Consider the following 16550-nt stretch of genomic DNA (forward strand, 5'->3'; position numbering starts at 1 on the left):
TAACTTTTTTTGGCATATGATACGAGACAAAGTGTCTTATAATTAGGTTCTCCATCGATAAAAAATAAAAAAACAAATTGTTTGTAACTCAATTGTATAAAAACACAATTTATGATTTATCATAGCTTTAAATGTCATCGACGTATCCGGTATCCGGCATTTCAAGTGAATGCGTTAAGTGCTTCCCAGTTAATTATATTTTGGCGCAAAATTTGAATTTAATAAGGCGAATTTAAATTTTGCACCAAACTGTCATAGACTGGTTTTTTTATAGAATGAACTAACTGTAAGTAAAGTTTTAGTCTGTCAGGATGAAAGAGATGAAAATACATTTTAGTACGTCAGAATCAAGACAAGAGCCATTCAATATGAGCTATTTGAAGTGAAATGGGACCATTGGTGCGACGAAACTATGTACGTGTCTCCCTCGAACCAATGTAATTCCCATTTAACTTTAAACATGAATAGTTCATGATTCTGATGTGCTAGAATTTTTTTTCTGAGTTTTATCGAATAGAATATTTATTCACGACCATCTTGCGATTAGTATTTTGCTAATAATTCAAACTACACTCGCGGAATTTTGAAAACCGACACATTTTCTGTTTTGTGGTTTACTGGTTTTTTTGTGAATTTTGCATGTATTTTTCTATGGAGAAATCAGAAACTCAAATAAAACACTGTGACAGGAAATGTGTCGGTTTTCAAAATTCCGTGCGTGTATTTGACTCAATTTTTCAAAAATATTCAAATTATGTTACCATTCAGCAAAACGAGTAACAAAGTTTCCAAAAGCTTGTTAGAGAGATTCGATGAAATCGAATTAAACTTGTTAAATAAAACGAAGATATTGTGGAAGAATATCCTCTATAGACACTGTTACAAAATGAACTTCAGAACACCAGGCCTGTTCCATGATATATGTTAAAGCATAAGGAAACGATTTAAATTGCAATTTCCGTCTTCCTTTTAGTTCGTAAACAAAATTAATTTATTTGTTGCCAATGAAAATTCAGCTACAATTTAACACAGCAGTTAAAATGTTCTGTCCCTTTAAATTGAAAAAGGCACCGTTTGACTTTCAACTATCCAAACATGTAGATTGTTATCGACAACACTAATGGGCTCAAGCTAACGAATATGTTGTTAATGAATTGTGTCCATTAATTATAACTCTATGGCATACAATTAGATATTTATATGTGTGTGTGATTTGTTGACAATAGCATTATACGGATGGAAACTTAATATTATCTTGTATGTAAATATACCTTTTGTTCTGCTGCTCTAAATAATTGTAATTAAATTTTCCATTAAATACGTAAGGATCCATGGTCTACAATACATTATCAACAGTGTAATTAATTCCATTTATTGTGCATCACGGTTTGATAACTCGTTGTTTTATCGAAAAATTTGTCACAAATCCACTTTGTTTCATTTATTTTCCGATATATTCAATTCGCAACCGAATAACTGACAACGAACTAAATTGAACTTTATTGGCATTTATTTTATCTGAATTTATATCACGGTATTTAGTGTGCCCATCAACAAATTAGCCAAGCAATACAGCTTTTATTTCACAGATACCGGCATGTTCAATCACTGATTTAAACAAACAACAAAAACAATAAACGTTTTTGAAGTGAATGTCATGCATGTCATGTCGGTCACATGTGTCATTGAAAGTGAGGATGAGTCGCAGATTTGGTTCAATTACGGTAGTAGATGCAATTGCAAATTCTCATTTTCATTACACAACCGTTGACGGAGTACCATTTGCTACGGTAAGTTCATCACTCCACATTTCCTTCTCGATACATTACAGCGGACGTCAGTGCTTGGCTATAAATGTGCTTCAGCCGATCAAATTACCATCAAATTTATCATTTATGATGTCCCATTTGCATGCTCCGGCCATACCCTCCTAATATAAGTTCACTGGTCTGAAACTCCATTTTGATTGTAGCAAACAAAGACTACGCCCTTTGCGAAGCTAAAACTGTGCTCTATCCTCTCATTATGAGGTATCTTGGGGGGATGATGTAACATAGTTTTTTCTTTGCACGCCGCGTATTTCTCGAGTTACTTAAGGTTTAATTTTGATGACAGCACTGAAAAAGCTTTACGTAATTTATGAATGATCCCTAACCACCCGATTTAGCACTTAACCGGCAAATGTGTGTGTCGATACAAAATTCACCTCGTGCTCCGCTTGATTCGGTTTAACTTCGGAGCTTCTGCTATACTTCTGAAGTAAAATAACTGGAAACAGACATGTAAGTGATTATCACCTTGTCTTGTCATTTATTTTGGATGATAAGTGATACTCGCGTTATTTGTCACTTTGTTTTATGCTGTAAGTCTTACAAAGCAAGAGGACGGAATGGTGAATGTAATTTAATCATGTCCGGAGCGATAGCGGAGGACTTGACGCAGTCTAACTTCCAAAAAAAGAACGAAGAAAATTTTTTGAGACGCGGCAACTATATATAGGCGAGAATTTAAGTTTCTTTCCTTTGGCCTGTATCACCACAAATCCTATTCTATCTTATTCGCGCTTCAAATACGAGCAAAACGAGCTATCACTCGACTATGTAACTTTAAAATTGCCGGAGATACATCGTTTTGAAGTTGGTCATTTTGATAGAAAATGCACCAAATTAACGTTTTCCAAACAATCAAAATCTTTCAACTTACTCTGTATGTTTCTATCTGTCTATCTGTCTATCTGTCTATCTGTCTATCTGTCTATCTATCGACGGTCGATCTCGGAAACTAGTCAGCCAATCTCCATGAAATTTTGCAGGAACCTCAGGGTGGGCATAAAAATGAAAATGTGATACGCCACTACCCCAGGAAAAACCAGAATTTTGTTTTATTGGCCTCGAAGTGGTTTCTGAGTGTGGTTTTCGAGGGTCGGGAACGCGTTTTCAGCTGTAGCTCAGCTGTATTGAAACCTGCAGGGGCGTGTGACCCATCAAATGAAAGGTATTCGCCACACGAATCGAACAAAAAAATAATTAGAAAAATTGGTGCAGATTTGGTTGAGCTAGAGTGGTCAGAGTGACCAAATTTTGAGCTACTCGAGCGTAGGATGAAAGGACTAATATTTTTTGGCTTATGAGAGATAGAGATTTACTTTCTTCGGCAAAGTCTCAGAGTTTTACGAGTAGAACACATTGGCATATGTGAAAAATGTCGAATGTTGGAAATGGGTGGGTCAATTATGTTTTTAGAGGTATTTCTTGAATGGTGGCAGATAGAGAGTTACTTTCTTCGGCAAAGTCTCAGAGTTTTACGAGTAGAAAAGAAGGGCATTTGCGAAAAATGTCGAAAGTTGGAAATGGGTGGGTCAATTGGGGTTTTGGGGTCTTGAATGGTGGCAGATAGAGAATTTCTTCGTCAAATTTTCGAATTTCGTCAAATTTTCGATTTTCGTTAAATTTCGTCAAATTTTCGAATTTCGTCAAATTTTCGAATTTCGTCAAATTTTTTAATTTTCGTCAAATTTTCGATTTTCGTCAAATTTTCGATTTTCGTCAAATTTTCGAATTTCGTCAAATTTTTGATTTTCGTCAAATTTTCGAATTTCGTCAAATTTTCAAATTTCGTCAAATTTTCAAATTTCGTCAAATTTCCAAATTTCGTCAAATTTTCAAATTTCGTCAAATTTTCAAATTTCGTCAAATTTCCAAATTTCGTCAAATTTTCGATTTTCGTCAAATTTTCGATTTTCGTCAAATTTTCGATTTTCGTCAAATTTTAGAATTTCGTCAAATTTTAGAATTTCGTCAAATTTCGTCAAATTTTAGAATTTCGTCAAATTTCGTCAAATTTTCAAATTTCGTCAAATTTTCAAATTTCGTCAAATTTTCGAATTTCGTCAAATTTTCGAATTTCGTCAAATTTTCAAATTTCGTCAAATTTTTAAATTTCGTCAAATTTTCGAATTTCGTCAAATTTTCGAATTTCGTCAAATTTTCGAATTTCGTCAAATTTATAAAAAAAATATGGTTTCATTGAGCGGCGTCTTACAACTAATATTGGTATCCTATGGATATAGATCGTAAGTGCGCTAGGTTAGAATGGTCCGGAGCACTGAGTATGAGTATACTAGATGCGGCACTGCACATTACGCATTTTATGCAAAGATTACTGTGTAGAGGTAGACTTTACTATTGCGAATTTTGACAACATGCACATACTTGAAACATTTCAAATCAAAGATGTGCAAAATTAGCGTAACAAAAAGACTTTTGAAATTTTTGCATATCCAAAAGTGTATAAAAAGAGACAAAATGTGGAGCCTTGATTATCAACACTATTTTTGTTCACAATTATGGACCATTTCATCATTGGTACGTATTAGCGTGTTACTAAAACAACTTTATGCAACTCAGCATCACAATGTTATCAGCTGAGTTCTTTCGAAGTTTGACACTAAGTCAATGTGCCGTTCTGAAATAATTTAGCCGCCGTCGATCCCTTACCAGTCGGCGCATCGCCGCCGACTATTTTAAAACCGGCACACACCTCTAATTTTCGTCAACTTCCGACTTAACTTCTAAAACGACTGATATCCCGGCAAAAACTCTTTCAGAGCAAAGTTGGACGCAGTCTACAGTCTATATGTGTGATAACTTCTAAAACAAGTGATATCGCTAGAGGTGACGCTGTCAGCGTCGTTACGCTGCAAAGTGGCAGATGCTCACGGACAAACCTACGAGAACATTTAATCTGCCACATGCGACGCAGAATTTTTTGTTGAAAATTTTTCAGTCAAAATTCTGTTGGTTAAAATTTTTTCTGAAAAAAAATAATTGGCGAATGGTTTGGAAAACTAGATCAGCTAATTTCAATTAATTGGCTGTGAAATTCAATTTTGCGTAACGACGCTGACAGCGTCACCTCTAGCGATATCACTTGTTTTAGAAGTTATCACACATATAGACTGTAGACTGCGTCCAACTTTGCTCTGAAAGAGTTTTTGCCGGGATCTTAATATAGCCTCGAACTTAAAAAAGTCAACAACTAACAGGAAAGTCTGTTTTTTGTTGGCTTATTGGATGAAAATCTCTCTGAAGATTTAAGTTGCAGATTAAAGTTTGCGTTTTACTTTCCTTCTTCAGTTAAAACGAAGAGTAAATACACATGAACCAACTACATAATTTTTTTATTTTAAATCTTCTGTAAACAACCTTCGAGTCACTTAAGTTTTCCATGTGCCAGTGTATACCAACTAAATTGTAAAGTTTCACTTCAGTGGCTGACCCAAAATCCTACATAATTAAACTGAATGCATGAAAACTTGATGCATAATTCATTCAATCTTGCTTGGATTATCAACTTGAACTTTAACATTCCATTAACCACTTTTTTGCCATCGAGTACAGTTTCGATTGCCTTTTTTATTACCATCATTTTATTTGCACACTTGAGCTGAGCTAATAACTTCGTATTAATTTTTTAATGTTCGAAAGGATCTCTATTGCCACGAAGTGTATAGAAAAAAAAACAACTTTTGTTGCGAATAAAAAAACGGTTTTAATACTTTGATGGGGAGGAGTGTTAGAAGACGGATGTAATTGTTATTGGTTAGCTTGTCATGTTGATTTCATAGAAATTGATTTTTTATTTCTAATTTCGTCAGTTTTTTTTTTGGTGAAAATTTAATAACCCAAAGTGTTGAGAGTTTTATCACCCGCTTTCCTTTAATATTACAAATATTTGTAGACGAGTTTTCTTTTAATTAAAAGGGATGGGTCGTTTTTACGGATTTAAAAATGTTTTATTAATATGCCTAATGGACTGTTTTGAAGTCTTAATTTTTTGTGTGCGAATTTTTTGTTGAAATTTCGCTTTTATTTCTCAGATTCTTTTCTATTAGGAAAAGTGTGCCGCCCGCAAGGTATGTGTGTCTGGTGGCGATTTAATTTGGTCTCCAGAATATGTGACACCAGATGAGTATACATAAGAACTGTGTACTCGAGTACATTACCTATTCTAACGTTGAAGGTGATAAAAATAATGTTTTGAAGTGGACGCTGTTGGTTCACACGCAGCTACATCTTTTAAATATTATTAATCAGCTCAGAGTCGTGAAAATTTTCGATTTTACCCCCCCACTTTTCGGAACACTTGAAGTCATAGCACCTAGGCTACTCCGCGGAGTGAGTACTGGAGAATATATTGGGTTGTAATTGGTAGAGATTGTAATACTATTAATAATGGTACAAATAATTGGTTGCATGGGTGTAAGGGAAACTGGTGAAGAGTTATACCAGTTTAAAAAAGAAGATTTTTAAAAGATCGTTTTTCTGAAGATTCACAGGTGGTATAGTTGGTAATAAGTCATACCGATAGATAAAGGTGCCTGTAAATAAATAAAAAAAATTGTGAAAACGGTCTGTACGAGCCCTCAGCATCAAAGTTGCAACTTAGGCGACATAAATGGCAATACCATCTGTTATTAACAACGCACGACAAAACAAGCGATGACCTCTGTTCTTGCTGTGTTTTATAGTAAAATCTAAGAAAACAAATGACGTATAAGATTTTGTTATAAAAACTTCAATAAGAAGAAGTAGAACGCATCTAAACATTAGAGTAAAACGAAATTGGCATAAAAACTTCGTAAATCGTGCAATCAAAATGTGTAAATTATTGTTTAAGAAATTTATTTTTTTCGTAATTAATTTGAATTATATAGTGAATAATGGCGCATAAAATTCATAAGATCGGTCTCATTTTGCATTAGACCGTCAGTTCATACTAAATTGTCCAGTCCCGTCCTTGTCGATGGTCTTTTCGATTTACATCTAAAATGTTTTTTGTTAAAATTGAAAATAATCAAAGCAATTCATTTCCCTCGCAACTCACATATCGGCTCCTTTTCGTTGCTCGATGATTTTGTCCTTGTCAAAGTTGTTGGCCGCAATAACTTCATCAATTTTCGTCGCTACCTTGGCATTAATTTCTGCATTACGTGTCATAATCCATAACGTTTCACGTTCCTCTTCATCGCTGACGTAATCACATCCATGAATGATCATGTAATTGTCGTAGTCGATGTCGACGATCCAACCACGTGACTCAACAGTTACTTTTTAGAATAACAGTCAATAAATACATTTTATTGCTAAAGAATGAAAACCATTTAGACTCCAGACAATTTTACCTCCTGTCCTAATATACATAAAATTTGCTTCCTTTTTCTCTGGATTCGTAAGCCTTGAGTGATTGACGCTGAGATTGCACCTTTGGGTAGCATTGCTTACTTTTGTCATTTGACAACAATTCGTAGTTCGGAATGAAGTGACGGTGGCATCAAGAGCGACCACCTCTGATGTATAACAGTCGCAACCATCTTCAAAGTCATGATGATAACTAGAATGCAGGTACCAACGGCCCAGAAAGCCTGTTGCATTGAAATTTTGGAAAATCGGCGATTCGCGGCACGTTGAAGTTTTCTCTTCTTTATGTAGTGCATTGGCTGAGAGAACTATTGTGAATGCGGCAAAGCAAACGTAGATTAGATACGAAGACAACATTTTTACAGAAAACTTTTCAGAAATTTTGTGAACAAGTGCTACGGACGACAATTCTCAGACGACTAAGCACATGAATTCGCGTTTTCTTAATTAATATTAATTTGTTGCAAAATTACAGTAATCGCAGTCTTCATAAAATTAATTGCCTTAGGCACCTTTTGAACTGACCTCAATGATTAGTATACTTGCTATCTAAAAGAAGTTCTTAGAGTTGTTGTGCAAGAATAGTAGAGACTTTCAAACCAATTTGCAAATTGTTTGAATAATAGTAGATTTCGTACAAGCTGCCGAACTTTCGTTTTGACGAATTTGGAAGGTAAGTCGTGAGTCGAAGGAAAGGAATGTGTTCAAACTCGTCAAAATGCTTAACGTGCTTCTGGCAATGTTTGAAAAGACAAAAATAATTTAAACATCCATTTAACGAAAGTCAAAGTCGGAAGTGCAGAAGAATTCGGAGCGAAAATAAAGCACAACCATTACAAATCAATCAAAGAAAGAAACTATATCTTTTCACCATTCGCAGTGGAAACGTTTGGTCCAAGGTGTAAAAAAGCCATCGGTTTCACAGATAAATTAGGGAATATGTTGAATACCGCCACCGGATAAATTAGGAGAAATGAAAACTTAGACTAAGTAGATATAGACTGGTAGTACATACATAGACGTATTAATGATGCGAAAGTAAACCAGAATTACTTATGCATAATATACATACGAACACCAACAGCTTCAATACCTATTTTCGAATAAAACACTAATCTTCTTAGCTAGATAGGTTGAATTGTATATGGTTGACATACGTTAGTGTTGATAAGCAAATTGATATTTTGTATTCGACGAAAAAAAAGCGACTTGATAAGTCTACGAATGTGCTGATCAAACACAAACAGATATCGACAGTGAATTGGGGGATAGGTATAAAAGGATACAACTTTTTTTTGTCTTAATATTCAATTTTACTAGTTGGTACATTCTAATAAAAAATTGTACTCGTTTCTAAAAATTTATTGTGGCTGGTGTGGTGTACTGAACAACTGTTGAGACATAATTTCTAAAAAAATTTGCCTTCTTATGTGTACTACGTATTTTATTGTCCTTCACTATTATGCAATCTTCATAATATGTCTGCCGTCTACGTCTTTAAATTAAAATAAATTATTGCTATTTCCATTCCAATCTAATGGAAATGAAAATGCCAACAATTCCTGTCATCTTACACGTTAAAGAACCGGATATATCACATAAATTTATCCACACACATACACCGTTACATATATGTCGCTTTATGTCTTCGCATTACAGACAGCACATCATTTCGGAAATAAATTTGTTTTCTTTATACTTTTTCCATCTCTAAGCTGCGATCCGTTATTATCTTGCTTGCCCTCTAAAGTACTATTATGCGGCGTGTTATGTGTCTTCCGTTAGGTAAATCTTGTTTTCGTTTCACTATACGTTTCTACTAAGATACATCGATACGATGATGAACAATTGCATGGTTAGATGAATATTATTCTTTGCTCTTATCTGCTGTTTATCTGTTAGTACGTGCTTGATCTCATTACATGACATAATTTATGGATCTCAAGACGTTCTCGTTGAGTAAACACCACATATACAATATTTTCTCACAGTGGCTTTTTAAGTTGCACCGATAAAAGTCTTGTAATATTTCTCCCTGTAAAATAAAATGGTAGGTAAAACGTTGTAGCAATCTATACCGAAGTGCTTTGTACGTTTTTGTTTAAATCCTCGAGTGATATAACATTATTATTCAGCACAGTAGCAGCAACATTTACGTGACCTTGGAATTTATTTAAATTTTGCTTCCATCACTTTACGAATAAATGTAGCAAAATTGGGTAACGAACACATGCTGCGTTGTATCCGTAAATAATTCATGATTAAAAATATAGATAGATGCTGCTGTTATTTATTTGGAGTACTAGTGGTAGTACCAGGACATATGGTTAGACCAATATTAAACATATGTACTTTCCGGGTACATATGAACTTAGATCACTTAAGGTTAAGGACGCAATTATAGAGTTTCTCTTCTTTCGTTGGAAAATGCATAAAAATTAATGTTGTTATAAAGTTGACAAAACTGAATCAGCAAACCATCGGCTTGTATGTGCTTATAACGAAATCTTGAAAAAAATTTGAATTTCCATTCTTGTCATTATGTTAAATATCCTACGTACTATCCGCAATGACTTTGCAAACTTATGGAAATTTCGTACCGGTATCTAAGGGGAATTTGCATTTTTCCGCCTTCCTTACTTCCATCGAGAAAAAAATGATCACCTTGAAAAAGTCACGTTGTTATGTTGCCCCCTCCATTATTTAATGAAAAACAATCGTATTAAAAATCTGAACGTTCTCTCACTCACTCTTTCTTGCCAACTTGGCGGAAACATCATTTTTTCACATCAAACACTTTTTATGTAAATCTAAAGGTTTCCTGATATTTTTCAGACATAAAATGGTTTTTTAATTATGTCACAACAGCGGCACACATAATAACGAACGAACAAACGGTTTTAGCTTGGAGCTTGAAGCCTTGTTTTTATATGAATGACAACAACAATGGCTACATATATGATTTGATGTGTAAGCATCAACATACCAAGACTTTTCCAATTAAAGCTAGAAGACAATAACAGTTAAAATGGCGGGAAATAAAAATAGAAATTACATTGTTTTCTATTTTTTTCGATATGTTGTTCCTTGACCTCATACACTGTACGGTAAGAAAATACATTACAGTCACGGAATAACAAGAAGTAACAATCCAATCAACGCTATTCATTCCTCATGCGTTACCAACGCTATTACATTTACGTATGTATACGTTACGTATTATAACGTGTAAACCGCATGTGGAATGAATAACGTCGATTGGATTGTCATTGTTGAAAATGTAACTTCTCATAATAATTCTTCCACCGTATCAGAATAGTCATATAGTCATCTATATACAGGGAATAAGCGATGAACTCCGGATATGTTTCCTTATATAGCAGATGCATAAAACAAACGAAGAACTAGATTTTGTTTGTGCCACTAGGAGTTACTTCAAACAATAGAGCTCTGATGGAGCTGCCTGGGATCCATAGGTATCACAGTTGGAAAATAATGTAACGTGTGGATAGCAAGCCGTGGAAATTGCCATATAGCTTACAGTTTGTAAAAGGTTAATGGACGTTCATGATGTAAAAGAAAGCAAAACAGCCATCAAGAACTAGTAATTTAGCAAACAATATGAATCCATCAGCAACGTTTCATGTTTGATGTTACCGGTATTCGACAGTTTATGGGACTGGGCTGTTACCTTTGATATATAATACACAAATAGACTATGAAACGTAATTTTATGTAATAATTTGTTCATTAGGAATATGAATTATTTATTTCTAACATGACTATTGTGGATTCGCAGTTATATATATTGTACAGGTTCTATTTAAAATGCACGACATGCCCACAATAAAACGACAATAAAAATATTTATTTTTTTTATTACGAAAACGGAAACACTTGATGTCAATAAAGTTTTCTGCTTCAAATTTAACGTGTTGGATTTTCATTTTTACATATTTTTTTCTCGGCAAATTTATGAGTTTTCCTTTTATTGCGTAGCATATATACACACCGGATTAGAAACCGTGAATTTTGTTGATTCATTTTTTACTTCTCGCTTATTTTGTGTCAGAAATTTCATTTCAGTTCCATAACAATTTTTTATAAGTCCTGAATTAGTCACAAAGTTTGTTTCTCTAATACCCATACTTAAAAAACACTTTTTCTTCAATTTTATAACCACATGTCGTCGTACATTAAATTCTGTATTACAAAGGTGTATGTACTCAGTACATAAAAGTTTGTTTCTTCAAATTATAGTTAATCTTTTCATAGTATGGTAGAGGGTGTAATAATCACAGACATCCTTTATCATTAACGCTCTCACATTAAACTAATAAAGAAATATTAGTGTCAGTAGGTTAGTTTCAACGTTATTCCTTATCATTTCGTAAAGGTGATATCTTCTGAAGCAGTCGTGACCTCTGTGAGAAAAATATAGCACAGACGAGTCGCATAACCTCTTAAAAATGGATATTGTCGCTTGTTATGTTATGAGCAATACGTTGACAAAAATATGAGGTCGACTTTTTTTCAAACCTCACCCGAACCCAAATTATTTTCAAACCCGAATCGACCCCGATTGAAACCCGCCCCAACCCCGAAAATAAAACAAATGGGAAAAAATTGCGCAATGTATGAAGGAAATTTGTGGAGCACCATACGGTGCAACATAATATGGGTGGACATCGGACATTCTGAGTGAATGTGTATGTAGAATCTAATGCTGCTTTAGAATCAAAACGAAACGATCACTTCGACTTGTTCAATAAATCCAATTTTAAATTGATTTTTATTTTTCTTCACCAGAAATACAAAAAAAGCGCTACTAAACAGACGAAATATTTATTACAACTCTGTGTATACGCTGGCATGCAGTAATGTAATGCCACTGCAGTAAGTTTATCTTTTAAATAAAAATATATACGACCATCGACCCTTGGAAACTATTTCCCATTTTCTTATCAAACAAATTGAATAAGATTTTTCCTTTAAAAAAAAGGTACATAGCCCCGTATGAACGCAGGCAGAGGTAAATTGGCTGAGAAATAATGTTTAAGTAGGAAATGAATTGGTTGTCGTTTCTGACATGTTCTTATATACTAAAAGGTTCGTTCACCAACGATTTTAAATTACCTCTGCTGGTTACATTAGTAAACTATGAATTGAGTTTTAAAGTTTCAGAGTTTGTAATATCGAAAAACGTTTACATTTTGTCAACAAAAAGTTTAGAATATCTGATGCTGCAACAAAAAGTTTTCCATTAGCAATGTTTAAACGACGAACTAAGTGTAACATAAACGACAATTTCTGTCATGTAATGAGAGCAAATAATTATGCCTAAACATATTTATAGCCACCAGCACATTAAACAGGAAATTGGCAAATTTTTATAGAGAATAATTTTCCTACATGTCTGGGCCGTAGCAGTTAAATAGTTTGTTTTTTGAAGTTAAAAAAATTGTAATAAAGTTTTTATTTCCGTTTTTATGCCGGAAACATCAATTACCAGTTTGTTGCCGCTAAAGAGAAACGTTGAAAGTTACAGCCATTATCATGTAAATATCATTATCATCAATTACCATGACATGGCTGACGATACTTTAAATGTTATTTTACTCGAAATAAAATCTGTTACTTCTTTTGTTTAAAGTGACAATTGAAATCCGTTATTACATTTGCTTTAACATACATTTTGCTATGTGGTGACACAATCTGAACTTAAGTCCTCTTTATTTTCGTCGTTACTGTCACTAACAGATGATTAACCGTTTTTTATAGGTGCTGAAACAAATTCCCGAATTGCTTTCATAAATCTGACTTCACTGTGTGTTGTGTGTATTTGATTGTGTATTTGATCAATTGTTCCATCTTTGTAATGTGAGTTCAATCCAATTATGTTCATTGATTCGTTCCACATGCGATAAAAGCTTTTCCATACGTGTGATCAATATACACTCCAGTGAACGTTAACATTTACCTCTTGTGGAATGAAATGGATTCAAAGAGCATAAATCGATGCAAGAATTCCACAATTGTAGGCGATTTAATATGAGCTGTAGGACGAGCTTTTGCCGGACTGTGCATTCTGTTGAACTTTAATGACATGTCGAAAATATCAATATGATTCTGACGATAATCACAAAAGGTGTTCGACGTATTTTGTTGATATGTAGATTGCTCTACTGTTTTGGATTAGATTTTTGAAGAATCTATAGAATGATTGCTCTACAAATACAGTTAGTTCTATAATTTTGCTTGAAAAGTAAAATTTTCCAACCCTATAGTATAAAGAACTTCCATCAACGTAGGTAATTCAACTTGAACTCTTTTATTTGTTAAGATCTTGATTTCAAAACTAAATAAACTTGACGCAATCCAGATTTATGAATAGTCTTTGTCTTTCGCAACAGAGACCGGCTCTTACAGAGCACAATAAATCCATCTCTGTTGAATTCAACAATTTTCATTTTGTACATTTCCTTACTACACCGTTTTCCATGCTCGTACCAATAACATTAATCATTAAAATTCAGAATGAAAACACTCAAAACAGAATGTTAACTTCATAATTCCAAAGTAAATATAAATTAATTTTCTTCTTTATCAAAATACATAAAAGTGAAGCTCCCAATGTGAGATCAAATATTGTCTGTTTGAGCGCAGACAAAGTTTTCGAAAATTTTTGTTTACTAATTTCTTAAATTAAAACCACAAAAAATCGTTTTTACGGTTTTATGACCGCTAACATTTCGGTGTAGGACTTTATTTTTCACCAGTAAAATGATTAATCACCAGAACGAATATTCTTTATTTTTTGTATTTATATAGGAAAGGATCGTTAAAATCTAACCAATTTCTGATGAATTTCTGAGCGGTAAAATTTCGTTAACCTGTTACAGACGGCAAGCTTATGACCAGTATTATTATCTGGTCTATTACTTCCATCGATCAAAGTACTTTTAATCTGTTGATTTCAAATCTTGTACTTCAATATTTTTTAACATGAATTTTACCATAAAGAAAACTGTATTACCCAAAGCTTGTCATTAGGTTTGTCGTCGTTCTCGATAGCAGATGAATAGCTGTATGTGATAGGTTAGATTGGGTAGATTATTCGTTATGTGGACCTATTCCTGCAGCACCCACGTAGATTGTTTGATATACTGATGGATACACTTATCGATAGTGGCTGTCTACATATCCACTCAGCTATAAAGCTTAGGATAACCCGGTCAAAATGAACGGGCTAGTTGAATAGGCACCCATTGTATTAAAAAATGTAAATTAAGAATATGAATTAAATCCACCATCCACCAAACGGTAAATATATTTTGGATTATAGCCAACTGCTGTCGTCGGTAATCTAATATGGCACTTCAGTGAATATTCATATCAATGGACAATGTAAAACTCCGCAGCGATATACTACGAACTTTTGCAACGATATAACACTTAGAGGTGCCGATGGAAATTTGCCTTACGGGTCTTGTATTTACTCCCTCTATCATTGAACATAAAACCTCTTTTTGTCCTTATTGTAACGCAAAACAAAAGCAGTCGTTTCAGGGAAAATTCGAAATTCCTTTATTTTTAGGCTGATTAAAGTACAATGCATTGAATATTATTCGACCTACCCTACTTTACATCAGCATAATTTAGGCATAGAAAAATGGGTTCATTTGAGAGTCATTACATAGAATTAGGTTTTTATTTTTGGATCATATACATAGGAGATGAGGTGTGGCTGACGGTCGATTTAATTGTTTCATGTGTGGTGAATGATATACGGAATGATATAAAAAGAATATTCGCGCACATTTAGAGCACTTAGCTGGTGAAAAAGATTTTTTGTTGCTTTCAAGGGATTTGGTGAGTGGAATCCCAGAAATGATATGCCTTGTAAGTGGATGACCTCTTAGGAAAATTTGCCATTTATCTTTTTATGGCGGACATTTTTAATGGATATTGTGTGATTCTCTTCAATGATTTTGGTAGCGGCTGACATTTGGTTATACATTTGGTTAAACATTGCTTGCACATTGATTTTGTTAATTCAATCATAAACGTGGAAGAGGCATATGCATTGATTTAGTTATTTTCGTTAATTAACCAGATTAAAATAAAATAAATTTTCCATTTACTTTTCCTATTTGCTGTATTTATCACTTGATTGACTGTTTTTATAATTGGAAAAAATTAAATCCAATTACCGAGGCAATTTTGTTTCAATTTTCAATTAGACTAAATAATCTCAATACTCTGCCTGCCATCCGACACCCTCCACTCGTGTATTGAATGTACACTTTTTTGTTTAAAATATTAAACACAGCTGGGAACGTTCGTCAAATATCCTCGAAAATAACACAAATGACACTCATTTCCATTATTTTAGTGGAGTACGCAGAGATCACTGACTTTAAATACAATTAAATACAAAAGCCTTTACAAACAACAAACTTACTATTTGAAATTCACTTATGAAACACGATTTTCCCATTCAAAATTCATAGTTCCATCATCCACATACAATAGCAAATACATTTAAATAAAGGTTGTTCCAATTAACATGTGAAGTAGTTGGTTATTTTAATCACTTCAGCATCTTCAGTTATTTGGTGTATGTCTTGAAGTCAGAGCTAATTATTACGAATTTTAATTCAGAAATATTCCTGAATATTTCGAGAAATTGTTTCAAAATTCTCAAATGGTCGACGTCAGTGAAATTTGGACATGAATTTGCTTCAGCTGGTCTTGCAGCTGGTCCACTCATACAAACAAAATTGCTCATTCGTCTTTATGCGAACGAAATAGTTACGCAAACACGCGCCTTTTAAAGACGTATGAGCAGTTTTGTTAGTATGAATGAACCAGCAGAAAAACAGCTGAAGCAAATTTAGGCTTAAATTTCACTGACGTTTATTGTAGGATTTTTCTTCAGAACTTTTCGGAAGATTTCTGAATTTTCAGAAATAAAATTCCCCATAATAAGCCCTGCTTAAATGCAACATTTAAATTCGAAATGTAACTTGACACGATCATTATCTACGTTATGTTCCAAATTCAACCAAAATATTACGATGTCTGGGATACTGATTGAATAATTTATTGACAATGTCTAAATGTTAATTTTCAGAGGAATGTGAATTGGCAATGTTACAATCAATGTAATGTATCTAAGATTAAAAATGTGACTTTTAGACTTTTTCGAGATGTTTTTTAAGTGCTTGAAACTTAAACCACTTGATATCATCAGTAATTCGCCGTGAGCTGGTAAGTGCTCTTACTTCCAATCATATTTTCACATACTACATAGGAAAGTTATTTCACATTAAAAAATATGAAAAGTTG

General features: G+C 33.6%; 2 protein-coding genes and 1 long non-coding RNA gene across 10 annotated transcripts in view; 1 reads left to right on the forward strand and 2 right to left on the reverse strand.

The window, feature by feature from the left end:
• The window catches only part of LOC119080299 (potassium channel subfamily T member 2), a 152731-nt gene that overhangs the window by 89155 nt on the left and 47026 nt on the right, over window positions 1-16550 (reverse strand). The window lies entirely within an intron of this gene.
• The window catches only part of LOC119080308, a 28802-nt gene that overhangs the window by 3942 nt on the left and 8310 nt on the right, over window positions 1-16550 (forward strand). The window contains exon 2 of the long non-coding RNA XR_005088311.1: window positions 6585-6589. This is a non-coding gene — a long non-coding RNA (uncharacterized LOC119080308). The remainder of the gene's footprint in view (window positions 1-6584; window positions 6590-16550) is intronic.
• On the reverse strand, window positions 6607-7637 carry LOC119080303 (apolipoprotein D-like). The gene is made up of 3 exons (XM_037188582.1): window positions 7184-7637; window positions 6886-7108; window positions 6607-6824 (listed from the first exon to the last, which is right to left on the reverse strand). The coding sequence occupies exons 1-3, from the start codon at window positions 7554-7556 to the stop codon at window positions 6773-6775; spliced, it is 648 nt and encodes a 215-aa protein (XP_037044477.1). The 5' UTR covers window positions 7557-7637; the 3' UTR covers window positions 6607-6772.

Source organism: Bradysia coprophila, unplaced genomic scaffold, assembly GCF_014529535.1.
Source record: "Bradysia coprophila strain Holo2 unplaced genomic scaffold, BU_Bcop_v1 contig_350, whole genome shotgun sequence".
In the NCBI taxonomy this organism is placed as follows: domain Eukaryota; kingdom Metazoa; phylum Arthropoda; class Insecta; order Diptera; family Sciaridae; genus Bradysia; species Bradysia coprophila.